Genomic DNA, 25,624 nt, shown 5'->3' with positions numbered 1-25,624 from the left:
GTTTAAAAACCATATCACTTTTACCTACCTTATTCTGTATAACTAATTTAATTCATATCCTCAAAAGAGCAAACGTACATGCAGTCACCACCCTCACTATACAGTAGCTGCTGATTCATTATCAAGTGTACACTGAAAGAGGAAATTTATTTTAATGTCCAAAACAGAGACATGCAAGATAATTTTAGTAACATGCGAGGCGAGAAGACTTTCCTGTTTCAGTGTGTGTCACAGTTTATTAATGTACTGATGCATTTGTTTAGGTTCATGACTAGAAAAGGCAATGATATCAAATATTTCGTCAGTGTTTTACATTATGTGAGGCGTGTGTAACAGAATTTCCCCAAAAACGGACACAGACACACGTCAGAGACTGAAATTAGGAATAAGCATATGATTGCATCACTTAACAATACTCTTATACCCTCATTTGTAATAAGGCAACAGTTTTTTTTTCCAAAACTGGTTTAATTTATGGCCATTTATGGTTTAGGATTTCCTTTGCCTCTGGGCACAAAACGAGTCAGAACCTGCATGTCAACACAGCGCACATGAATACACTTGCACAATACTGTAAGTTAATAGGGCTGTGTTGGCAAGACACCTGTAAATATTAGTTACTCAGCTTTATCAATGCTGCTCAAAAATATAAGGAGATTGTGCAATGAGGCTGCTTACCCCCACTCTTTCAGTTTATGGGTTTCCCAATGTTTTCAAATACAGAATGACTGTATGCCCATTCATTGTTCTTGACAGGAAATGATCCAAAATTAACATTCTCTGGTGCTCATTACCTCCATTACCGTCCCCAACTGTGAAAAAAACAAAACAAAACAATTATTTATATTTATGTACACTCATATAGCCAATTGCTAAAATGCATATATTTGTTTGTTTGTTTTCCATAAATAAATTTACACTCATAAAGCAATTTACTAAAATGATATACTGTTTATTTATCTATCCTTATTTTCCATTAATACATTTATGCATTTATAGACCATTGCTAAATATATATATATACTATTTATTTATTTATATTTCTTGTTCTTAAGTGCTTTTATGTTAATACAACCAATTGCTGAAAAAAATCCAGTTGCTAAAATATGTACTATTTATTTATTTATTCTTTTATATAAAAACAGTTATATTCACATTGCTAATTTCTTACAATTATTAAAGACGTTATATTTATTGCAAAAGATGCTTTAATTAATACTTATGTTTATATTTATGCGTCACAATTTATTTTAAGAAACTTGAATTAAGACAAGACAGTCTTTGTTTGTTATTTTTTGTGTCCTCAAGCTTAATGTGAGGTTGCTGGAAAGCCCCTTCTTTTTTGAATGGATGCAAAAAAAAAAAAAAAAAAAACTCCTTCTCAGTGGCCAAGTGCTAGTAAGTGGGAGTGCTGAAATGGTGGGTGGCTGCTCGGTGACTAAGCCCTGGGGATCACATAAATACTGCCTTCAGGACACCAGAGAAGACAGACCGAGCAGGAGAAGAGAGAACAACAGCATCGCTTGTACTACATCTCCTTCAAACACTGCTCTTATCGTTTCAGCGTGATCTGTGACTTGAAGAGCTAACCATGAGACTTGGAGTCTTGGCATTTATGGTTCTGGGAACCTGTTCTTTAAGAACCTGGTGTGTGCCGCTCAAATCTGTGTATGTGACGTTCCCAGGAGATGTGATCAAGAACATGACAGACACACAGCTGGCAGATGTGAGTATATCAAGTTTTAGTTCATGGGTTCTCTGGATATTCATTCATCTGCTTTTAAAATAGTACAATGCAATTGATTTGAACTATTCTAATGTATTCCTCTTCTATCTAAATATGTAACTCCAGGAGTACCTGGAGCGTTATGGCTACAAAGATGTTCTCAAGAAGAGCGGACTGCAGGCAGTCATGTCCACTTCTAAAGCACTGCAGAAGCTCCAGAACCAGCTCGGGCTGGAGGAGACGGGCTCTCTTGACCAGGCCACGATTGATGCCATGAAGCAGCCTCGCTGTGGGGTCCCAGACATCCGCAACTATCAGACTTTCAGAGGAGACCTGAAGTGGGATCACAATGACGTTACATACAGGTGGGATATTATCTAACATCTGCACCTTGAATACAGCACATGTCATAGATTTGTAATGAACACACTGTAATCCATTGCATTGTTTTGATAAATAGGATTTTGAACTACTCACCTGACCTGGACGCCTCTTTGACTGATGACGCCTTTGCCAGAGCTTTCAAAGTCTGGAGTGACGTTACCCCTCTGACGTTCACGCGCCTCTATGACGGCAATGCTGACATCATGATCTCCTTTGGCAAAGCTGGTGTGTTGAGTTTTTGTAATATATTAAAGTATTACGATTTAACAATGTTTGAACGAGTTTGATTGAGCTGCTGTTTTTGTTTCAGATCATGGCGATCTTTATCCCTTTGATGGGAAAGATGGGCTGTTGGCTCATGCTTACCCTCCAGGACAGGGAATACAGGGAGATGCCCATTTCGATGATGATGAATACTGGACCCTTGGCTCTGGACCAGGTGAGAGTGATTCTTGATAGGGAGTATTGAATATTCCAATACTCCCTATTTTCACTGCATGTATTTAATATATAAGTACTTTAAACACCGTGTAGCATCATACTCTCTAAAAGCTGCACGGGATGCACAGTATAACAATAGCTCCCTCTGCAGTTTTGAGTGTGACAGTTGGAGTCTGTCCTAAAATAGGGTTTGTCAAACTGATAATATATTAATCTGGGGTAATATTTGAAATGTTACTTAAGTTCCACCCAATATCAATAAATAAGCCATTTCATTAATTTTGTATATTATGTTTCCTGTGTAGTACAAATGAGTACTTATACATTCAAATCTATAGCTAATGGTAATATTGTAAATGCTTACTTTGGGGTTCCATGCAACAGAAATAAAAAAATCCAATTACTTATTATATTATAATTATTTTCTTTTTTGGAAACATACTGTCTTAATACTATCCCTCTCCTTCATTTCTTTCATATACTGTAAACTGTATTTTCTAATTTTGTAGCCCTGTTTTTAAACCAGGGTCTGGGCAATATTTTAAATGTTTGCTTTAGGTTTCATTCAATAAAAATAAAATTGCCAATTAATTACATTTGGAAACACACTGTCTTTATAATATCACATTTAATCATTTTCATAAATATGTAAGGTGTCCTTACATACAGTATTAAAAATGTCACTCAAGTCAGGTCAGCATGTTTACTTGTGTATACCCTGTTGTCTTAAAATGAGTGGAGAAGACAATGACATTGTGGTTCTTTCAGTGATTCAAACCCACTATGGTAATGCAGAGGGTGCGATGTGTCACTTCCCCTTCCTGTTTGAGGGAACATCCTACACCTCCTGCACCACGGAGGGGCGCACAGATGGTCTCCCCTGGTGCGCAACCACCGCAGACTACGACAAAGACCAGAAATATGGCTTCTGTCCCAGTGAGCGTAAGTGTTCGAGTCAAGATTTTATGAGGCTTTAATTCCAAAACAGACATTTAAACTGACTCCTTTGGCCTTAATATGTGGAATTAATGTCACAAGATTTCAAAAACCATGGCCTAACATTCTTTTCTCCATTTTCCCACAGTTCTCTTCACGTTTGATGGGAACGGCAATGGAGCACCATGTGTTTTTCCCTTCGTGTTTGGTGGTAAAAAATATGATTCGTGTACCACAGATGGACGAGATGACGGGTATCGCTGGTGTGCCACTACAGCTAACTATGACAGTGATAAGGAGTATGGATTCTGTCCTAACAGAGGTAAGCAGTACTTTCAGACTGGACCCTGAAACTTTAATGAAGTAAGATATTTCATAACACAATATTTCCCCTCACAGATACAGCTGTGATTGGTGGAAATTCCGAAGGGGAGCCATGCCAGTTTCCTTTCACCTTCCTTGGAGACAAATACTCTTCTTGCACCAGTGAAGGCCGTAGCGATGGAAAACTCTGGTGTGCGACTACCAGCAACTATGACACAGATAAAAAATGGGGATTTTGCCCTGATAAGGGTAAGTGATAATCATCCCCTTCAGAAATTATGACAAATATGAAAGGGAGACATTGGCTAACATGTCTTTTCTCTCACAGGATACAGTCTGTTTCTGGTGGCTGCTCATGAGTTTGGACATGCGCTTGGTTTGGAGCACTCCAACGTCAAAGACGCACTGATGTATCCCATGTACAGATACGTAGAGGATTTCTCTCTGCATCGCGATGATATTAGGGCATTCAGTATCTCTATGGTATTTATCCAATTAAGCAATCCATCACTTATTGATTTTTAGGAATACTGTAAATTTTCTTATTCAAAAACGTTGAAACCCAATAGTCTCTTACTATCCTGGTCTTAATATCTATATTATTTGATTATTTCTTTTCAGGACCTAATCCTGGCCCTAATCCCACTCCTCCAGAACCAGAGTTCACCACTTTGTCTCCGTTTCTGCCAACTAAATCCACCCCCAGTGAGAAAACAACCACCGTTTCTACCACAGTACACGTCGACCCTTCAAAGGATGCTTGCGAAATCAAGGAATTTGATTCCATCACTGAAATCCAGAAAGAGCTTCATTTCTTCAAGAATGGGTATGAGCTATAACTCTACGTATATAGGGTTATGAACTAACAAAATCAACTTCATTATGCCTGATTTTCAATTACATGTTTCTAAATTCTCTCTCAAAGGCACTACTGGAAGGTCTCAAACAAAGGAGAACGCGAAGGTCCTTTCTTGATATCTGAGAAGTGGCCTGCCTTGCCAGCTGTCATTAACACAGCCTTTGAGGACCAGCTAACACAGAAGATCTACTTCTTTGCAGGTACTTATTATCCTGGTTGAGATGTTTTGCCAATATTGTCAAACATGTTGAAGTTGATGTATAATAGCGCTTTTTCAACTTTATCTCATGCACACAGAAAAACAGTTCTGGGTTTATACTGGAAATGAGGTATTTGGACCACGTAAAATCGAGAAGCTTGGCCTGCCAAACAACTTGGACAGGGTAGATGGAGCTGTGCAGAGAAAAGAAGGCAAGGTGCTCCTGTTTAACAGGGAGAGCTACTGGAGGTATGAGACCTATGCTTCAGGACCGTAATGTGCAAAAGCTGATTGAGAGTGTAAAGCTCTTTCATTGTAGTTTTTCCACAGTATTCTCATCTCTTATTTATTTTCACAGACTTGATGTGAAGGCTCAGCTGATAGACAGTGGATTCCCACGATTCACCGAATCTTTCTTTACTGGAGTGCCCTTGGATTCACATGACGTATTCCTCTACAAGGGTAACTAAAAGTTAATAGTCTAAAAACGTTAATAAAGTCAGATTAACTACTATGATTTATCTGATCAAGCAAATGACATTTGTTTCTGCTATTTGTCAATATTTTCCAGGATTCATTTACTTCTGCCGGGAGAATTTCTACTGGAGAAGGAATGCCAAGAGGCAGGTTGACAAAGTGGGTTATGTGAAGTACGACCTCCTAAAATGCTAAGATGTGCAGTCGCTGTGCATAGTGACAACATCCTAACCTGATGACAGAGCCCTTTTCAATAGAGAAACCATTTCTCTTCAGTGTAAAATGTAGTGAGGAAGACACAGACAGAATGTATTAAGTTTAAAGTCTCTGTTATGGGGACTTTGACTTTAACTGTTATAGGAAATGAACTGTTTTAACACTGAAATGATCTTAGGCACATGAAACGGGATGTTAGGCATATTTGTCTGTCAGCTTTAGCATGGTCTTATAATTTATTTCAGCTTACTATATAACTGCTTTGTCCACGATGAGTTTCTTAATGACACTTTAAGAGAAACTATAATCTTGTTCTATCAAACTACAATGAGGCACTGCCAGACTAATTCTAGGAATTAACTTTGTTTGTAAATGTATGAGTGGAGTCACCTCAGGAACATTGTAGCCTTAATGCATTTGTTGTCAACAAAGCATCCATTCTCTGTGTACTGACCCCACTCACATGTTTTTCTAAGCAAAGGATTTATTTTTAGCCTTAGAGCTAATATTGAGATGTTATTTAGCCCAGATTTTGGCATATTGTGAAATCATTTGCCTGGTGTAAATGATATTAATATTATTAATTTTAACATTCCAATTATTTATATTTGTATTTGTTTGTTGCATTGTTTACGATTACTCAATAAATTTTTAAACAAGACCATTCAGTCCTTGTGCAACTGCTCTATCATTATATCTAGACAAATAATCGTTTTTTTTTAATGCAGTTTAGAACGTTAAGTTTAGTTCTTTAATATTCAAAACATATTTACGGCAGAAAATTTTAAACTGTTGCCACACTTGTGTTTGACATCTAGCAGCTGATCAATATCGAAAGAAAGTTTAATATTTTTATGCAGTAGAAATTAATGTAAACATTTACACAACCACACACGAAAGCATGCCCATTTGATATAAAAGTTATCATTTTAAAGATAGTCACTTATAATACAAAAAGCAGATATTATAATGATTTAAAATAAGAACTACTAAATATATTGTAGAAATTTTATTCCCCGTAAAGCTGCTTTGCAATGATTTGTATCGCTATACGAATACACCTGAATTTAATATTTTAACGCTGCTCTAAATGTTTCACCGATTCACCGTAAGAGAAAATGCTAAAACAAGTGAAAGCGCTAGACTAATTTTACAAATAAAACCTAATTAAGTAAAAATATGAATCGAAGTTCACGCGGAATGACTGAATGTGCAGTGGTGTACACGTCTCATCTACATCAACAGAACAGATTTAACAGACACGTAAACTGTTTTAACATGTAACCGTGACTCGTGTATAACCCCTCACATTAAATATGTGAAATAAAAGATGTTTATTTTGGCGTAATCAAAAATTATAAACGAGGCTCTTAAGATAAACAACTTGTGTCATATTAATCCGCGAGACATTTGGCGGTTTCGTCCTCTGAGAGCAATTAGTCCTCAGTGTTCACGACATTATTTGACAAACCACTTAAAGGATGAAGTGAGATGTTCTGCATCCATGTTCTTTAAATAGTACAACTTTTTTAAAACAAATCGTGATACATTATAAAACAGATTAAGGGTCTGTCCCTCTCGTATTTTCCCTGTGACGGATAAATGAGATCCGGCCATCTTTGAGGACAGGAAGCGAGGAGACGCTGATGGCGCCCGACTAGAAACCATTACCGACTATTCGCTTTCAAAGGTCTATTTTATTTCGCCTCATTCGCGAGCGTGAAGAGCAAAATACTCGTCAATTCAAGGTAAGAAAAATCGTAGCTCAAAATAATGGTGTAGAATTGTGTACAAATACAGTTTCTTCCATGATGAGCAAGAGAAAAACATTCGGGCGAACTGGCTCTCCCTTCTCGCTCAGGCCCTCGAGGTCCCCGAGCGGTTCTTCATATCGCCTGAGCGGAAAAAAATAAACTCGCAGCGGCGGGAGGGAAAATGGCGCTGCGCGAGCAGGCAGGATGAAGGGCAGCACATACACGCGCTTAGAGACAGAAACGCCACGGTCCCTGAGAGGACTCAAGTGTCATTAGCGTCTAATGTAGTGACATTTTCTTCATAAAATTGTCGGTGTGCTTAGCACAAGAACGTGACATGTTGAGCAAGGACAAAAACCGTTTGGCCTTGATAGGTTTGAGTGAAGGGAAATATTTTATGTCCTAATCACGGCTAGATGGGTGTTGATGCGACCTGAGAAATTCAGTGATTTAGATGATGTTTTCTGTTACTTAAATGAATTTAACGGGGACAACGCTGGCTTGTGGTTTTGCTGGGAAGCTTGTAATGTGCTTGAGTGACCTAGAAAGGGTTCATCACAAGACAACTGTATTCATGAGCAGGAAACCACAAATACAATGCAACACAAAATATGATTAAAAAGAAAGATCTTGTGGTGCAATACATATTTTGGACATTGTAGTTTATTTAGAAAAATCTAGTTGTGCAACCTTATTGCAAAAAAAAGCTTTTCTGCAAAGTGAAGCTGTCCAGTTAAAACTGGATGAAAGAAAATAAGCTATTGAGCGGTTTTACATGGGTTTTTATTTGCATAGCTCACTGATTACTGCAAAACACTTTACACAATTATGTAAACAATTATGTATTATATAATTCTAGAAAAAAAACTATATAAACCCACTGTATCTCCTATATAATGATTTTAACAAATCTTTTTTTTTTTGGATATAGAGTATGAATTATTTTAATAGTGGGAGACAATATAAATGATTTAATATGTGTACGTTTCCGTTCAAAATTGTTGTTCATATTCATACTTTTTTGTTGTTTTTTAATTCTCTTGCTCACCAAGGCTGCATTTATTAAATCAAAAATACAGTTGAAAAACATGATATTGTGAAATATTATTTGTTTAAATTAAATGTTTCATATTATAATATATTTTAATAAGTATGCCTACATCTTTTCTGTGCATTTTCAATAGGCATTACTCCAGTTTTCATTGCGTCACATGATCCTTTTGAAATTATTCTAATATGCTGATTTGCTGCTCAAGTAACATTTATTTTTGTTATCATGAACTAACAGCTGCTTAATATTTTTGTGGAATCCATAATCATTTTTGAACAGCAGTTATTCAAAATAGTATTTGTTGATAAATGTATTGTATCCTTGCTGAATGAAGGTCTTAATTTCTATTTAGAAATTCTTTTTGGCTTCAAACTTTGTTAAAATCTCTTTAATATAAATATTAAAATACTGAACTTCCACAAAATCATGTTTATACATCAAAGTACATTAAAAAAAAAAAAAAAAAGAGACCAGAGTCTCTTGAAGAGTACTTCATTACATTTCATGCACTCATGTCATCACCAAAGCATGTATAATTCAGAATGCAATGTCCATCTAAGTTCTACATTAGTGAGTGACAGACACTTCCCACAGAGCAGAGATGGACTCTGAGGAGATGGAGGTGGAGAGCAGCAGTGATGTGGGGCATTCTGGGATGGAGGAGCCATCAGAGAGCGGCATGGGCATGGAGTCTTCAGAAGCCATGTCTGCTGATAGCAGCGATGCAGCGGCTCCTCCTGCCCCGGCCCCAGAGTCAGACTGTCACGTAGGACAGAGCTCTGAGGGACTTGTGGTAAGACAAACAACCCACATATTTATATCACTGCATGTTACTGCGGAATTCATATCAAGGTTATTATTATTATGTTTATTTTTTGGGTTGCGCTTTAGGTTTTTATCCCAGAAACCAGCTCCAGTACAGATGTGCGAAGAGTTCATCTCCCAGACTCCTCTTCTGTCGCACAGTCGACCAGTGTGTCCAGCGTCTCCACAGTGACACAGTCGGTCCTGGTGTCAGAGTCTGTCCAGGTCCTGGTCCACTCCAGCGCTGTTTCTGAAGGAGGAATGATGGTTTCTGATTCCACTGCTTCCACCTCCTCAGATCTGGGCTCAGCTATCGACAAGATCATCGAATCCACCATTGGACCTGACATTATGAATGGTAGAAAAACCTCTTACCTCTTCTATTTTATTACAGCCAAGGTATTTAATATGGTAGACATTGTCATCCTCATGTTTATGTCAATGTCAATACTGTGTTTCTGGGTCCATTTTACTGGATGTGTTGCAGTTACGAGTGCAGAGGATGGCAGTGCAGAGACCACACAATATCTGATCCTTCAAGGACCTGATGATGGTGAGAAAGATCCCTAGAGTTCAAAGTCAAGGGCTGTATGTAGAATCAAATACTCTATAAGTCGGTGCTTCTTTTAGTATGTTCTATATGAATGTGTCATATGATTGTAATTCGGACATGACCTACAATGGCAGTTGCATCACTCTACTGACACTCACAAATCCTCTCCCATAGCCTCATGGGATAGTAAATTGTCCATCAGATGTGCACTTCAGAATTTCATCCGAGAAGTAGTAGGGTGTCTGGTCACTTTTCACCTACTGTTTTATGAACACTGTCAATTCGGACATACTGTTCTTTTCACATACATTTTTTCACCTACACTCTATGGTTGTTTGGGAAACAAAACAAGCTTTGAAATAAGATGAAATAAAATAAAAATCATAATATATTTATTATATTAATGCACCTCCAAACGTCTGGAATTCTTGTTTCCTTCATTTTTTTTAACTATAATCATATATGTGGACATTGCTGGTTTTGGAGTCAGCAAGGTTGACAATCAGTGTGCTAAATGACCAAATCCTGTTCCACATAATAATACAAATCATATGAGTTTTTAACAACAAGAGCATTAATAGATTATGAACGATCTTTCATTTTTGACTAAACTATCCCTACATCCTACATATGGTGCTGTCAGTATTTATATTGTAGTAAAATTCCTTTTTGTCTTGTTCTTATCTATGTGACTAATCTAGATTTTGAATGCATAAGTTGTCGGTTATTATATTATTTGACCAAAATGTTCAAGTACTTCTACCATTCTCAATACAGAAAATAACTTTTCAAATTACCTTAAAGGGATAGTCTTAAAAGGAATATTTTCTCCTTATCCTGCCGTTCTAAACCTATATGAAAAAAAAAACATGTTGGTAACTAAACTGTTCAGTTCCCCATTGACTTCATATTGAATATACATAAATGCAATAGAAGTTAATGAGAACTGAAACTTTAGTTACTAGCGTTCTTCAAAAAATCTTCTTTTTTTGTTCCATAAGTTTATGGATATTTAATTAGCCATTTCCTTTGTTCACTGTGTGTAGGAGCTCCTATGGTGGCTCAGATGTCTTCCTCTGCTCTGTCAAGCCGCGTTGCCATTGAAGCCCTTGCCGATGGACCTACCTCCACTTGCCTGGACCAGGCAGACCTGTCAGAAAACCCACAGGGCAGCATGGAACCCGACCAGCCTGGACACTCCGGATACCGTGAGCATGACGACAGCAGCAGCAGCTGCAGCCGCCCAGACCAGACGCAGCACTCCCAGTACATAGAGTGCAGCGGAGGAGACGACCCGGACCAGACCAGAGAGGCTCGCTACATCGAGTGCTCAGGAGCCGAACCAGACCAGACCCCACGTCATTCAGGGGTCACCAACTACAACATGGCAGACTCAGAAGAACCTCTAGGGCGTTACGCAGCAGAGTGCAGCGGTACGAACAGTAGCCCTCAGAGACGCTCGTTTCGCTCCTCTCGGTACATCGTAGAGTGCAGTGATGACTACTTGGATTACGGGGCTGAAGGTGGGGAGCGACCGCAGCATTCACATTATATAGACAGCAGCATGGATGACAGGGAGCACGTCTCGGCATCAGAGCAAGAGGAAAGTGTGGTAGAAGAGGCCCAGAACTCCTACTTACCACAGGGCTCGCTATATGCTGACGAGGGTACGGTTCAGCACTCACTGGCTGACACTGTGGGATCCCAGCTCACTGACCAAATGGACTGCAATGATAACTTGCCTGGCTCATACATAAGTAGCAGTGGGACCTATTCCACCCACGCAGAGCCTGAAGCGGTGGAGTCTGGGGTGGTGGAGGAGCCTGGGCACAGAACCCCAGATATGGCTGAGCTAGAGGAAATGATGGAGGTGGTGATCGTACAGCAGTTTAAGTGTAAGATGTGCCCATATAAAAGTGTCTCCAAGGATACGCTCATCAACCACATGAGAGACAAACACTTTAAACCACCAGGTAAAGTAGGAGGTGCTACTTTTGTCATTTTTAAATGTATTCTTTGTTAATGGCCCAGTCCAAAATGGCACTCTTAAACTAGGGCTGAGTGGTGTATTGAGGTTGTATGATATATCAATATGTTGTTTATAAGCACTGGTACTGGTGGATTTAGGCTTGGACGACATAGGCAACCGCCCAGGGCGGCATTTTGCTGGGGGGCAACACGGGACGCCCGCAGAAAGAAGAAAAATAGGGTGCGCGATCAGGTTTTTTACTGCTCGTATGCACTGCATGCACTTCAAGACTCGTGCTTATCCAGAGAAACATTGCTGAATTCAGAGTGCTGAATTCAGAGACCGATCAAATTTAGGAAAAAGAAGAGGGGAAAATGTGCAAAAGATAAATATTATCCAGGCAGCTATCACTGACCTCACTAAAATAGACTAATATATCACTTACGTTATGGTATGCTATGCTATTGCACATAGGGAAACATTCCTTTTTCTGTCCAACTATAACCATACAGTAAAATGTGATTTTGTAATGTACTTTATTTTTAAACATATGTAACCACTTATTTTATTAATTTTTTTACTGTACATTTGTGCAGTTTTGGGAAGATTTATTGTACTTTTTCTTTTATTTTCCTGAATGATTTAAATATATACATTTATATAAAAAATAAAAAATATGTAAATTTAATTTCATGTAGACGTGGCAGAAGGGTTGGTTGGCCCAGGGCACCATAAAAGTTGTGATATTGGTATGAGGCATATAGTTTATGGATATGCAGTGATTTGATACGACCACATCTGAATAATATTTTATAATATATGCTTTAAATGAAGGGCTTTATAGTTGAAATGTAAAGTTTAAGCAGCTTTCCCCGTCAGATGCTCTTACAGAGAGGATATTTGGGATATTTAATGCATTTGATTTTTTTTTTTTACCATGTGGCCCAGCCCTATTTTAAATATCTTAAAGCAGATCAGAGTCTGTTAAACCCAATCTAAGCAAGTCAGAGATGACAGAAGGTAAAAAAAAAAAAAAAAATTGTGAGAATCCAAGCTCAGTTGTAGGATCAGTTCTATTAACAAACACTGTGAATTAATAACGCGCAATTACAATAACATAACACAGAAAATAAAGTTCAGTCTTGAGTCTCAATCTGATCTTAATTTATGTGTGCAGTTCTATTAAGTTTCTCTTGTTCAGAATGTGCTATCTCACATATGTGTTCCAGGCCAAAAGAAACGTGGACGGGGACGTCCTCGAAAATCCGAGAGCAGGGCACGAGCGGTCACTGAGGTCAAGAAGGAGGAGGCAGCAGAAGAGGAAGAAGATGACATCATTGATGCAGGCGCTCTTGATGATCAAGGTCAGTGGAGGGCAGTTTGTGTACTCTATATTTAATTTCCGTTTTTATTTATTTATATGCATTTTGCATTCAGGTGACCGTGATTATAAGCCAGCTGTTGAAGAGGCCAGGTCCAGATTGGCTTCCAGTCACAGCACTCCTCCTCCTCCTCCTTCCTGCTCTTCATCATCTTCCTCTACCTCACGGAAACGGCCCCGCAGGACAGTGGGGCCACCCCGCAAATTCCTTCTTGACTCAGGTCAGTGTTAATTCAGCATCTCAGGTCTAAGAAGTATAATAAGATTTTTAAATATTAAACTCACCCTTCTTCACAATCTGCATATGTCTAAGATAACTATTATTTTTTAATTGTGTATAAAACAGAGCCACCAGCAGCAACTCAAACAAGAAATGCAGAGGACCCTCAAGATCCGGAAGAAGCAAGTTCGTCAGGATTGGAGAATGGTTCTACCTCTCTATCCAACGGGTCAGCAGTGGAACCAGTCGTCAGCCAGTCAGATTCAGAAAACAAAGATCCCTCGTCAAACACAGGCCCTGATGACCTGGAGTTTCTGCCCAAAAAAAGAGGAAGACCATCTAAACGGTTCCTTCAAAAGAAGTACAAAAAGTACATGAATCGCAAGTTAGTAGTACCTGTACTCATCCACAACATTTGATTAATTTCTCCTGTTCGTCTGACACAAAATTATATCTTAGTAAGCCTTATAATCCATTTAAAACACATTCTGTAGTCTGGAGTCAAAGTTTCATTTATCTTCTTTTTTTTTTAAAGCAAGTACTACAGATCCCTTAAGCCTCTACTAAGACCTCATAATTGCTGGATCTGTGGCTCTCGCTTTCTTTCACAAGAGGATCTCAGATTCCATGTGGATTCTCATGAGGGAAATGACCCTGAATGCTTTAAGTGCCTGCAGTGCAGCTACCGCTGCAAACGCTGGTCCTCACTGAAGGTAAGAAGTAGTGTCCTTCATCTGACAATCCATAAATAATCTTTAGTTAAAGAAACGTTTAAAGAATGATTTATAATGTAATATAAATGTTTGTATAATATGTGCTAATGTCAAAATAAATGTGTATATAACTATGAAGGTGATGTATGTGTCTTATAGGAGCACATGTTCAATCACGAAGGTACAAAACCATACAAATGTGAGATGTGTGATTACTCCAGTGTTTATAAGAAAGACGTGATCCGACACTCAGCTGTCCACAACAAAACCAAGTAAGAATTGAGCACGTCTCCTTTTCACGTCTCCTTTCCTTGTCTGTCCCCTTGAAATTGTGAAATATTGAAATGTAAAATTCACATATGAAATAAGCCTATTACAGAATAAATGTATGTTCTTGTTTCTTCTCTTTTAGGAGTCGAAAGACCGATATGGTAAGATTCAAGATGTGACATGACGTATCCGTTTAAGTTAGCTTTGAGTGGTTTGATAAGGAAAGGTTTTCAGTAACAGCAGTCTTGCATCAATCCTTCACAGGTTCCTAAAGTGTCCGAGTTTCCATGCCCCATCTGCGGTCGCGTATATCCCATGCAGAAACGCCTGACGCAACACTTGAAGACACACAGCACAGAGAAACCTCACATGTGTGACAAGGTAAAGTTCTTGTGTGTAGCTAGGTGTGTGAATTTTATTAATCTAGTTTTGATGAATAAGCAGATTGCAGTAAGCACTTCTAAAAAACAGTCTGTACAATCTACATTGGTTAAGCCCTGGATAAATGCTGTTCACACTAACATAAATGTGTTTGCTTTTCAGTGTGGGAAATCCTTCAAGAAGCGCTACACCTTCAAAATGCATCTTCTCACACACATTCAGAACTGTGGCAACAGCAAGTAAGTGAGATGTCAGGATGTCTTCTTTAAAACTGTACTCCTCTGGTTAACATAATGGAAAGGCAGCTATTTTTCTCCCCTCCTGTGTCAGCTTTCAGTGCGAGTTCTGTGAGTACACCTGCAATGACAAGAAGCACCTGCTTAATCACCAGCTGTCCCACACTAACGACAAACCGTTCAAATGCGAAGAGTGCAAATACTCCACGAGTAAAGAGGATTTCCTGTTGTCCCATATTGCCATTAAACACACTGGTGAGTTATATAATGGTTAAGAACGTTTAAACGTTGATGTTAGGAAGGTTTACTGATCATATCTGTCCATCTTCACCCACTGACCAGGTGAAAAGCCCTTCTCATGTGACATGTGCCACTTCACGACCAGACACAGGAAGAACCTGCGGCTGCATGTGCAGTGTCGGCACCCCGAGGCCTTCGATGAGTGGAGCCGATCCCACCCAGAGGAGCCAATTCGCCGGCGCCAGACGTCTGTTTTCACCATGCAGCAGATTGAGGAATTGAGATTACAGCATGAACCCCAGGAATTTCAAGGGACCATTGTACGTACATAGATATGCATATCTGAATAAAATAAAATCCCAGTATCCATATATATAATATTTGTTTTACAACTAAAGGTAACAGTGGACCCCATTACTCTCCAAACCATGGAGTCCATAGGGAAAACATCTGTATCTCAAGATGCACTAGGAAACACTACCATCATTTATGAGCAAGGTTCGTACAAAACTATCAGTGATTGGAACACACCTAAAATATATGGTGTGCTATACATATTTCTAGGGGTGCTCCGATCACGATCGGCCGATCGTTTTGCGCATCTCGTCAGTAAAGCCGGTTTTCTAATCAGCGGTTAATTCCATCAGGTGCCTTATTTCACATAGAGCAGCTGTTACTAAACAGAGCCGTTGTTAATAGAGAAGATGCGCAAATCCACTTCATTTTCAGCATTTTTTGGTTCCTCTTCTCAGTTAACAACGGCTCTGTGTAGTAACAGCTGCTCTATGTGAAATCACGCACCTGATGGAATTTACCGCTGATTAGAAAACCGGCTTTACTGACGAGATGCGCATTAACGATCGACCGATCGTGATCGGAGCACCCCTACATATTTCATCACTCACCTTATTAATATACAGTGTTACATTTGATCTTTACACTCCCTCACAGCCCAGACATCAGACCTCGCAGCCCAAAATGCTCTAGATCTGCTGCTGAACATGAGTAACGCTAGAGAACTGCAGGTACACACTCACATCATTCTGCTGGAATATAAAATAATGTTAGAAATGCATAATGCGTATGACATTTATTGGATGAAGTGAGTACCAGTAAGTGAATGAATGTCATAATCTATAAAAGTAAACATTTTTAATGATACAAATTTTTACAACAACGACACAGCTATACGCCAATACTGGTGTGTATGCAATCATATCACTGTTTTGCCTTTGAATTGTGCTTTAACACTCCTACAAAAGGCAGAAAAGGAGCTATTTTAATGTTGCATCCATAATATAATAACAATATGAAGTACTTGAACATACCTGAATTGGATCTGTAAGTTTAAAATTTTACTGGCCTAGAAAAGCTCAATGAAAGAAAAGTAATAAATATTGTTATATAAGTTTGTTATTTTTGTACTATAACAATAAGCAACAAAAATGTTATAGAAAACAATAAAAAGTTCTGTGATAGAGTGTTACAAAGTATAAATTATTAAAAAAATCATAATTAAAATTGTGCAGAAGCAAGTTTTCTTTACAATGCATGTATTAATGCATGTATTGTGTACATAGACTTCATGTGTACAAAACATCAGACATGCTTTACACACAGGAATTTTGTTTTATGTCAAGGAATTCTCTTTTAGATCATGCACAATGCAATAAATACTTAGTAATTATAAGTAAGCTATAATAATGATACCAGCCTTTTTATGAATTTAGATTATTATATTTCTTCATCTGTTTCTCTGAAATCATAACCCTGTAGAACTGAAATGATATGACTATATATCTATCTATCAATATTTTTTTCTTTATTTGTGCTAAACTGATCACTCTTCTCAGGTGGCAGTGTTGAAACCAGACGGGAAGACCCTGGAGACGGGGTCATGGACGGGAGCTGACTCTGGGACTGAGGGCTCATTCTTGCAGCCTCAAAAGATCGTCACATTCCATGTGTCAGAGAACGGGGACACTCTGGTGCAGGAGGCGTTTGAGACGGCTACGGAGACCGTGGAGCAAGAGGAGACAACGGATGTGTCGCAAGAGGTGACACAGATTGGCATGGGTACATACGAGGGAGCAGATTTCAGTGTGGTGGAGCAGGCCTCCGAAGAGACAGCACACAGGTACCACTGAATGTCAGAAACAGCTAGTGTAATGTCTTATGATGTCATATAAATCCTTTAAGATGATGCATGTGTTTGGCAGCAGTTTAGAGGAACCCTCAGCTGAGCCTCAGCTCATGGAAGTGAGCACCGAGCCCTTGTCCATCTCTACACCTCTCAAAGAGAATAAAGAGAAGTTTTATTTGAGTTCAGACTTCACGGATGGAGTTCTGCAGCAGGTAGAGGTGAGACTCGGTTTGGTTACTTCACAGCTAGAATAACCAATTGTGTTCATTCACGATGGAAAGATTAAGTGACAGAATTCTCCTCCTGCAGCTAAGCAGTGAAGCTCCAGGTTCCCCTCCTCTGTGTCCATCACCCGCTTCTAAACAGCTGAACGGCAAGCGCTTCTCCTGCCACATCTGCATGGAGTCTTTCCACTGCCGCTCGGACATGGAGAACCACAAGAGGGCGCACATAGGCCCCAAAACATTCAAATGCCCCGACTGTGACTTTACAGCACCTTCTTGGCCAGAAGTCAAGGTGTGTTGATCATATGGTTTTGGAGTTTTAATTCAGTATCTATGACTTTGTCTGACCGATCTATTTTTATATTCCTAGTCTCACATGGCCATGCACGCATATTTGAGGCCTCATAAATGCAACAGCTGCAGTTTTGCCTCTAAAAACAAGAAGGACCTGAGACGCCACATGATGACACACACCAACGAAAAGCCTTACGCCTGTCAAATCTGTGGCCAAAGGTGAGGGAGCAATTCAAAAATATATATTATTAAAATGATTATGGACTTGATTTATCAGAGAATTTGTGCTGTTACGGGTTATACAACACTTCCACTACTTGATGTAAGCAACACACATACACTCAGACCTCCACAGCCTCTCAGTGCTCTGAGTTTCTCTTTAAGGTTTAACCGTAACGGCCATCTGAAGTTCCACATGGAGAGGCTTCATACTCAGGAACCCTCGCCCCAAAAAACCCGCTCTGTCCCCTCCAAACAGACCATCATCGTTAACAGTGATGAAGAAGCTTTAGCCACACTGCAGAGTAAGTGCTGACTCTCAGAATAAGATAGTATTTTGTTTTTATAGAAATAATGGATTCACACAGCCCTATTCAGATTATTTGACATACTTATGCATTAATTATATTTATCTTTCCTCTGTTGTTCAGATCTGCAGACGGGTCAGACAGTCATCAGTCCGGAGAGGTTGCAGCAGGCTTTGGGTCAGGAACACATCATTGTGGCTCAGGATCAGACTCTTTCTGACCAGGTTTTGCACTTTTGCTCAATGCAAGCAGTCACATTCTCATCCTCTAAATGACTGACACATTTTGGCAAACAGAGCAGCTTTTTAATATTGAATGTCTGTGTAATACAGAAGATTTCATATCAGGTTTTCACATCTTGCATGTTTTTCATTTACATTTCTCAGGAGGAGGCAACATATATTCAGCAGATCACAACAGTAGATGGACAGACAGTGCAGCACTTAATGACTGGAGACAATCAGGTCACTGAGGTACAACTCCTTTTCTAAGGCTTTATTCAGAAAAGCAGCAAAATTATATACACACATCAAGTTAAACGTTAGGAGTTTTTAAAAGAGAACCTGAAAAAAAAAAAAAAAAATATATATATATATATATATATATATATATATATATATATATATAAATTGACTGTTGTGTGTCAGTTCCTCAAACACATTCAAGAGCTTCCGTTGTATGCTGAATGCCCTCTTCTGCCCTGTATTTCCTTAGGTCCAGTATATCATCTCTCAGGATGGAGTTCAGCATCTGCTCCCGCGGGAATATGTGGTGCTATCTGAAGGAAACCACTTTCAGGTTAGAATGTGCTCTTTCCATCATTCATAACCCAAGGGTGCAGAATTCCTCATGGTTGTTGATGAACAGTTCTCTGATGGACGTTACAGCAGCCTGAAAAGCATTTTCATTATAATTTGTGGTCTGGAGGATGCTATATTTCATCATTATGACAAAAATAATTCTGATTGTGAATTGCAGATGGAGGATGGGCGGATCGCTCACATTCAGTATGAGCATGACGGGACGTTTCTGCAGGAGCAACAGGTTGAACCCAGAGCTGATTACACGTTTTTTTATATTAAAGTTTATGTTATGCTGCATTTTAAAGTTGTGTTTGAATTATAGTAATTACAGCTTTGATGCTTTGAGATGTTCATGTCTTCCTACTTGAAACTATTTGATTCTAAGGGGCATAATAATTGTAAATGGCTCAATATGCAACTTTGTTGTCGATGACAGCATATGAAACCTGAAATGCTGTCATATAAAATGCTGTTTTAATAAAGTGACATGAATGTGGAACATAAAACCATTGAAAAGTTTAGTATTGGTAAAAAATAATGCTGTATTTATTTAATCAAAAATAGACAGTTCAACTAATTTGATTAAATATTACTACAATTTTAAAAAAGTCTTCAGTTTCACATGATCCTTCAAAAATCATTCTAATATGCGAAATTTATATTTACTAATACTAATGTTTCATGATCAGTATTGAAAACAGTGTTTAATATTTTTTTAGAAATATTAGAACACACATAAAATCCAGTATTCTTTGATAAATAGTCTTTTTTTAACAATGTAATAGTCTTAACTGTCACATTTTATGAGTTTAATGCAGCATTCATTTTGTTAATTTTAATTTCTTTAAAAGACCTCAAAATTTTTTCAACATTATCTAACTGGCTATAACAGTGAAAACGAATGTGATGCATAATTTATTTACTCTGATTCAAGAGTAAATCTATTCTGTGTGGTGTGCCAGATTGCTCTGTCTCAGGATGGACAGATCCAGTACGTCCCCATCACTGCCGAGCCTGAGGACCTGGGGGCAGCCGCCCATTCAGCGGTCACAGGTATGACATTACACCTTCACACTTAACTAGGTTTTATTCACTCAAAAACCCAAGAACAGAAAGTTTTAATACTACAACGTTCTGGTGATGTTTAGGAGAGTCAGAGGTGATGTAAGTGATGTGTGTTTGTGTGTGAAGCTGTTGCAGATGCAGCCATGGCTCAGGCTCAGACGGTTTACACCGAGGCCACACCTGAACAGCTGGAGCAGCTGCAGCAGCAGGGCATCCAGTATGACGTCATCACCTTTACTGAGGAGTAGAAACAAGACACATACACACAGATCCTCAGATGACTGCAGTGGACACTCCAAACTCTGACAGTCACAAGTAACAGTTGTTTTCTTCCATAATTGTTCAGTAAGAGGGTAAATGTAAAGTTAGATCCTCTCTGAAAATTATACGACTCATGCCTTTGTAAATATTTAAAGCAATTTATCTTTGCCTACTGTGTTTTGCCTTGTCAAGAGAGAGAAACACAAAAGCCAAGGCTTGCCTGTATAGAAAATCCCTGTATTTAATTCTACGTGTCGCTGTGATGTACTACGATTGATGCTCCTTCTGTCCCAGTGTGGAAACAGGAGACTGGAGGATTGAAGTCACATTGTTATGAACAGTTCCTAGCTGGAGCTGATAAAGGAGGGTTGATTATTTGTTTTCATTTTACATGAAATGCACCGTTTCATCACTTGCTTCTTAAGTTTGAGAGATTTGTTTTTCTTCAGATGGCTACAGAAAGGAACTTAAAATGCATAGCAAATAAATCACAACCTCTTTATCTGAACTGATTGTTGGTTTTCTTGAAGTCATCATGCTACAGTTCAGGTTTGACAAAGCTGTTGGACAGGGAATGGAATGCAGTAGATTATGAAAACATCAAATGAATTGCACTTGTGTACATTATTAAGACATCTTACTGGTTTTTCAAGAGCTTTTTCAAGAAAAAATTAATTAAACTATGTCAGGTTAAAATAAATTCATCTTGAACTTGTGATCAAATAAAAGTGTTAATGTTGTCTTCATCTCTTCTGCATTTGCATCTGCTTTTATGCTCAGTTCCAAAGATCAGGTCCATCCCAATTAAAAGGTGTTTTAGAGCAATTGTAAAAATGTTTATGAATCATAATTGTTTTAATTTTACTTAAGTAGCTAAGCTAAATGTACCTTTATCAATAATAATCCTACTAAAAGAATGAAATAATATCAAGCAATAAACAGTTGGATTATGTCTATCATCTCTATCCACTGTTTCTGAGAATGATACAAGAGAAACTCATATCAACTTATATGAAGCCCTTGAAACTGCAGCAAACTGCCCAAAAATTCTCAACTTTACGTTGTTCCACGACTCACTTTCTTCTTCAGAACACAAAAAAAGATATTTTGAAGAATGCTTGGGTCCAAATAGTAAAAAATAATAAAATAATAAAAAAGAATTAATTCTAAATTATTCAAATTTTCCTTTGAATTTCACAGACAAAAGACAGTCAAACAGGTGTAGAATGCCATTAAGTAGAGTAAATTACATTGGATGAATTTCCTCTTAATATTCATTAACTTCTGTAACATGTTAATCAATGACAGCTGGAGAGCATCCTACAAGCTAAATGCTGTTCTCAGTAGTGTGGTGTTCACTGTCTAGACACCAGGAAAAAGAAATCCACAGGTTGGTAGAAGAAAAATACTCTGCCAATTTGAATATAATGTGACCAATTCTTAAATCTAATAAATTTAAATATGGTTTTCATACACTGAACTTGCAGTTTTCTCGACACCATGGTGGTAAGAGATTTATGCATCTGACATATGACCACATGGATGACATATCAAACCTCTTAAAACTCATGTCCTATATCTGATCACTTTACTTAACAGGAGGTGACGTTTATTCTGCAGAACAACACGGCAGATGGACAGACGGTGGAGCACCTGATGACCAGACACAGTGAAATCACTGAGGTAACTTCTGCTGCAGTTTTAAAGTATCAATATAAACAGATTGAAAAGCCTCAGTCAGATGGACGTATGATCAAATCACAGTCTGACAGTTTTTGTCTCCATCTCTTCTTCTGTCTTCCATTGCCCAGGTCATGTATGTGAGCTCTCAGAATGGAGTTTAACATTTACAGCTTTTGATGCACTCTCAAGGCAACCGAGTTCAGTTTACAAAAAATAAAAACAAAATTTAAATGTAAAAAAAAGTTGCTGCAATTAGTTAACCACTTAACATTTGTTGAGGTAACATTCCAGTTTAAATTTAACTAAACTTTTAATTTCAAGCATGAACACTGATATTTTTTTATTTTATTTAAAATGATGAGATAACTCTTCATTTTTGGCATGTGCTATTTGACAAAGTTTATCCATAATTTCTCCAGAATGTTTTCCTTCATAATTCTGCAGGAACTCTAGATGTAAATTGTGTAGATTAATTGTATAGTGCTATTTTGTCTTATCCTTTCATTAAAGTACTTTAAGTGACTTACACACCAGTGGTGAGAGTTTATTTAACAATATTTTGTGACAATCTGCTCTGTAGCTAAATTGTTAAGGTTAATTTTTCATTTGTTCTCATTTAATGAAATCATCACGTATTGTAATTTGGTGTTGGGACTGATGAGAACTTGAACTCAACCGTCATTCTATGTTAAGACATTCACTGCTTATGATGAACAAACCTCTTTCAAACTCTATTCAAGGACAACAGAAAATTTAAAAGTAACACTTCTACTTGCCATGACAATAGAAAACTTAGAGAAATACAACAGAAACTTAGAGAAATACAACTTTAATGTGGTTGTTATGTTTAAGTGGTATTTCATATTCTTCTTAAGAAGCAGTCAAAAATACTTTTCTAATGTGTAAAAAAGGCTGTACTTCCTTTTTTGTCAGTTGTTCGTCATAGTCTTGTGTTTAGATCGGTCGTTCCTCAATTTGACTGGAAAAGAACATAGAGTTCACAATTTTACCAGAGTGAGTTCAGCTTTTTAAAGAATATTTGAAATATTAGAGAGGAAAATGAAGCTGATTTTATTTCTTCTTGTCCTCTTGGAGAACGGTGAGAATGGTTCTTGCTTTTTCTTTTTTAAGAATATTAGAATATGGAACATTTCACTGAAACCATATGCTTGTAGTGCTCTATTTATATTTAAAAGCAGACATTTGCTAAATATTAGCTCCATAAATTTATTTTTTACATTTTCATTATGACACTATAAATAAATACAATATTTCAAGCAAAAGTTAACAATGGTATTATGTTTATCATGCCTATTTTTGAGAGACATTAATGTTTTTTTGTTTCTTTGATTTTTTTAGGAATGAATTCAACAGCAGGGCTCCGTGTGTTTTATTTTTCACAGGAAATTATCTTACAATATTTCTTTAACACATATTATAATAATTATGAAATATCTTGTTGTAAGTTATATCAATCAGAGTGCATCATCTTTGTTAATAACAGAGGATATGCTTCAAACCTGTATAGAGGAAGAATATTCATCACTAATTATGATGGAATATTTCAAGTAAGAATGACAAAGCTGAGCATACAGGATGCTGGCAGATACAGATGTGGTGTCCGTGGCATCCCTGTCACTTATGAAGATGTTCAAGTTACAGTTTCTGGTATGATATTTCTAAATTCAATTTTTTGCATTCATTGATTAAAGGTTGAGAAATATATGTAATATTTGTAATCACTTGGAGGTTGTATTCTATAATTTTAATAGTTTTCAATAATAATAATCGTAATAATATGCAATATATGCAAAAAAAAAATATTTTCTACAAACAGAATTAACACGCATCGCAGTAAACACAGTTCCTCTCTTGCCAAAATTCTCCATCAAACCATCAGTCTGGCCCTCTACTTCTCCCTCTCCCTCTTTGCCAACTGTTTCTGAAGACGACAAAGATAAACTAAGGTAAATTTTGTTACAATCATGAACCCTTTACAGTTCCAACTCTTAAGAGTTATTAATCTGTGTGACACAATACATTAAGCAGTGACAGCTGGAGAGCATCCTACACATTAGCTGCAGTTTTAAGTGTTCTGCTGTTTGCTGTCATCTCTGCGACACTGCTCGTGTACCGTCTAAACACCAGGAAGAAGAAATCCACAGGTCGGTGAATGGACAGTAATTATTTTCATTTATCTAAGGAATTTTTGGCTGAACACTTTTTCTTTCTCTGCCTACAGGTAAAAGTGAAATTTGTGGTTCTCCTAACGTCTCCAAGGTAAGAAGTCTATACATACTGTATGTTATTAACTTATTTATCCAGATTGATTCAGTCCCTCAGTAAAGACTTACAAATGCAGATGTAAGACATTTAAGTGTAGAGACTATACAGATTACTGTTTATTTGATGTTGTTTTTAACTTCCACTTCTAATAATAAGTTTGGTAGCCATGTGGTATAAAACGTTTTAACCTGAGTTAAAATCAACATTTGGTGAATCATTAGTTCATCCACAACGAGCTGACTGCTTATTCTGTAATCACCGTCGTCATCCTGAACAGGGAAAATTAGATTCTACAATTACGATGGATAGATGGACGGATGAATGGATAAAATGATTGATTCTGAAATGTCATCAAACATCTCTCCACAGGAGCAGAATGCCATCATCTACTCTATGGTGGAGTTTAAGCCCCATCAGGATCCATCTGAACTTTATGCCAATTTACAGATGCACAACCCAAAAGACTTTTCTTCAAACTCTAACGTCACAGTAGAGGAAAGTGTAGAATATTCCACTATTATTAGAGCACCACCATAAACATTCGCAATAATTTTGTTCTATGTTTTCAATTGCTTTGATTTGTTTTTTGGTTGCTTTTGTTTTCTTGAGATATTTTTTTCTTATAAGATAAAAAAAAAAAAACAATATTATTAATTCAACACTGTACTGATACAGCAGAAGTATTTTATTCTTGAAAATTTAATTATGATGATAAATGCCGGAAAATGTCTATAGAAGTAAAATGTATTATCTAAAAAATATTTAACTTTCTGGGTACTTGACTTACATGGGTGATTGACCTTTAAGGGCATAGAAACACACAGGATGACAACTTGTGATGCAAAAATTATAATTGCAATAATTTTATTTTGGATGAACAGAGAAAGTTACAGTTATGAAACATGTAACTAGATGTTGAAAGTCAGTGGAAACCAGATTTTGCAATTCTCTATTTCTTTATCTAGCAGCAGTTATCCGTCAAAATCTAAAGAGTGAGGCAACATAAAGATGAGGTGAAGCATGTCATGTTTAATACATTGTGTTAGTATTGAATAGGATTTAAGGGACACTGGGTTAATCGAGGTCACTCAAATGAATCAACACTAGGCCTTTCTCTTTCATGCTATTTTTGCTAATTTTTTTATTTTTTATTTTTTATTTATCCTTTATTTAACCAGGAGAAGCCCATTGAGATTAAAAATCT

The 25,624-nt window shown here is 37.6% G+C and overlaps 2 protein-coding genes across 7 annotated transcripts; both read left to right on the top strand.

Annotated features, from left to right (window-relative positions):
* The first annotated feature begins 1,504 nt into the window (after positions 1-1,504).
* LOC113107624 (matrix metalloproteinase-9-like) lies at positions 1,505-6,226 on the top strand. The gene is given in 14 exon segments (XM_026270263.1): positions 1,505-1,726; positions 1,853-2,091; positions 2,187-2,335; positions 2,421-2,549; positions 3,320-3,493; positions 3,636-3,809; positions 3,887-4,060; positions 4,140-4,271; positions 4,274-4,294; positions 4,433-4,637; positions 4,737-4,870; positions 4,968-5,118; positions 5,228-5,331; positions 5,441-6,226. Coding segments are annotated over 14 exon segments (2,022 nt in total). The 5' UTR covers positions 1,505-1,591; the 3' UTR covers positions 5,542-6,226.
* A 796-nt stretch (positions 6,227-7,022) lies between these two features.
* LOC113107621 (zinc finger protein 335-like) lies at positions 7,023-25,181 on the top strand. 6 transcript variants are annotated; one of them, XR_003292687.1, is made up of 35 exons: positions 7,024-7,310; positions 8,962-9,160; positions 9,259-9,529; positions 9,659-9,724; positions 10,771-11,697; positions 12,923-13,057; positions 13,131-13,295; positions 13,421-13,679; positions 13,830-14,007; positions 14,167-14,279; positions 14,420-14,438; positions 14,542-14,658; positions 14,821-14,897; positions 14,989-15,149; positions 15,237-15,454; positions 15,533-15,632; positions 16,086-16,159; positions 16,988-17,271; positions 17,354-17,495; positions 17,587-17,793; positions 17,872-18,014; positions 18,180-18,319; positions 18,446-18,546; positions 18,709-18,795; positions 19,037-19,120; positions 19,301-19,366; positions 20,088-20,178; positions 20,317-20,505; positions 22,051-22,134; positions 22,263-23,233; positions 23,494-23,802; positions 23,972-24,101; positions 24,181-24,299; positions 24,377-24,414; positions 24,790-25,181. XR_003292687.1 is itself a non-coding variant. In XM_026270261.1 (28 exons), the coding sequence occupies exons 2-28, from the start codon at positions 8,969-8,971 to the stop codon at positions 20,436-20,438; spliced, it is 4,539 nt and encodes a 1,512-aa protein (XP_026126046.1). In that variant the 5' UTR covers positions 7,024-7,310; positions 8,962-8,968; the 3' UTR covers positions 20,439-20,959. The 6 variants fall into 6 exon arrangements, 1 of the variants encoding a protein (XP_026126046.1); XR_003292688.1 differs by having other exon boundaries at positions 7,023-7,310; positions 8,928-9,160; positions 22,051-23,233; XR_003292690.1 differs by having other exon boundaries at positions 17,357-17,495; positions 22,051-23,233.
* Positions 25,182-25,624: the final 443 nt, after the last annotated feature.

This window comes from Carassius auratus, chromosome 8 (assembly GCF_003368295.1).
Source record: "Carassius auratus strain Wakin chromosome 8, ASM336829v1, whole genome shotgun sequence".
In the NCBI taxonomy this organism is placed as follows: domain Eukaryota; kingdom Metazoa; phylum Chordata; class Actinopteri; order Cypriniformes; family Cyprinidae; genus Carassius; species Carassius auratus.
Note: the sequence above shows the minus strand (reverse complement) of the source record. Positions and strands in the feature narration are given on the sequence as shown.

Bases quoted from the DNA above. Each gene is read 5' to 3' on its own strand.
- LOC113107621 (XM_026270261.1), top strand. From the start codon at position 8,969: ATGGACTCTGAGGAGATGGAGGTGGAGAGCAGCAGTGATGTGGGGCAT. The intron at 13,296-13,420 runs GTCAGTGTTAAT...TGTATAAAACAG, and splicing joins CAAATTCCTTCTTGACTCAG to AGCCACCAGCAGCAACTCAA. The intron at 14,898-14,988 runs GTAAGTGAGATG...CTCCTGTGTCAG, and splicing joins CAGAACTGTGGCAACAGCAA to CTTTCAGTGCGAGTTCTGTG.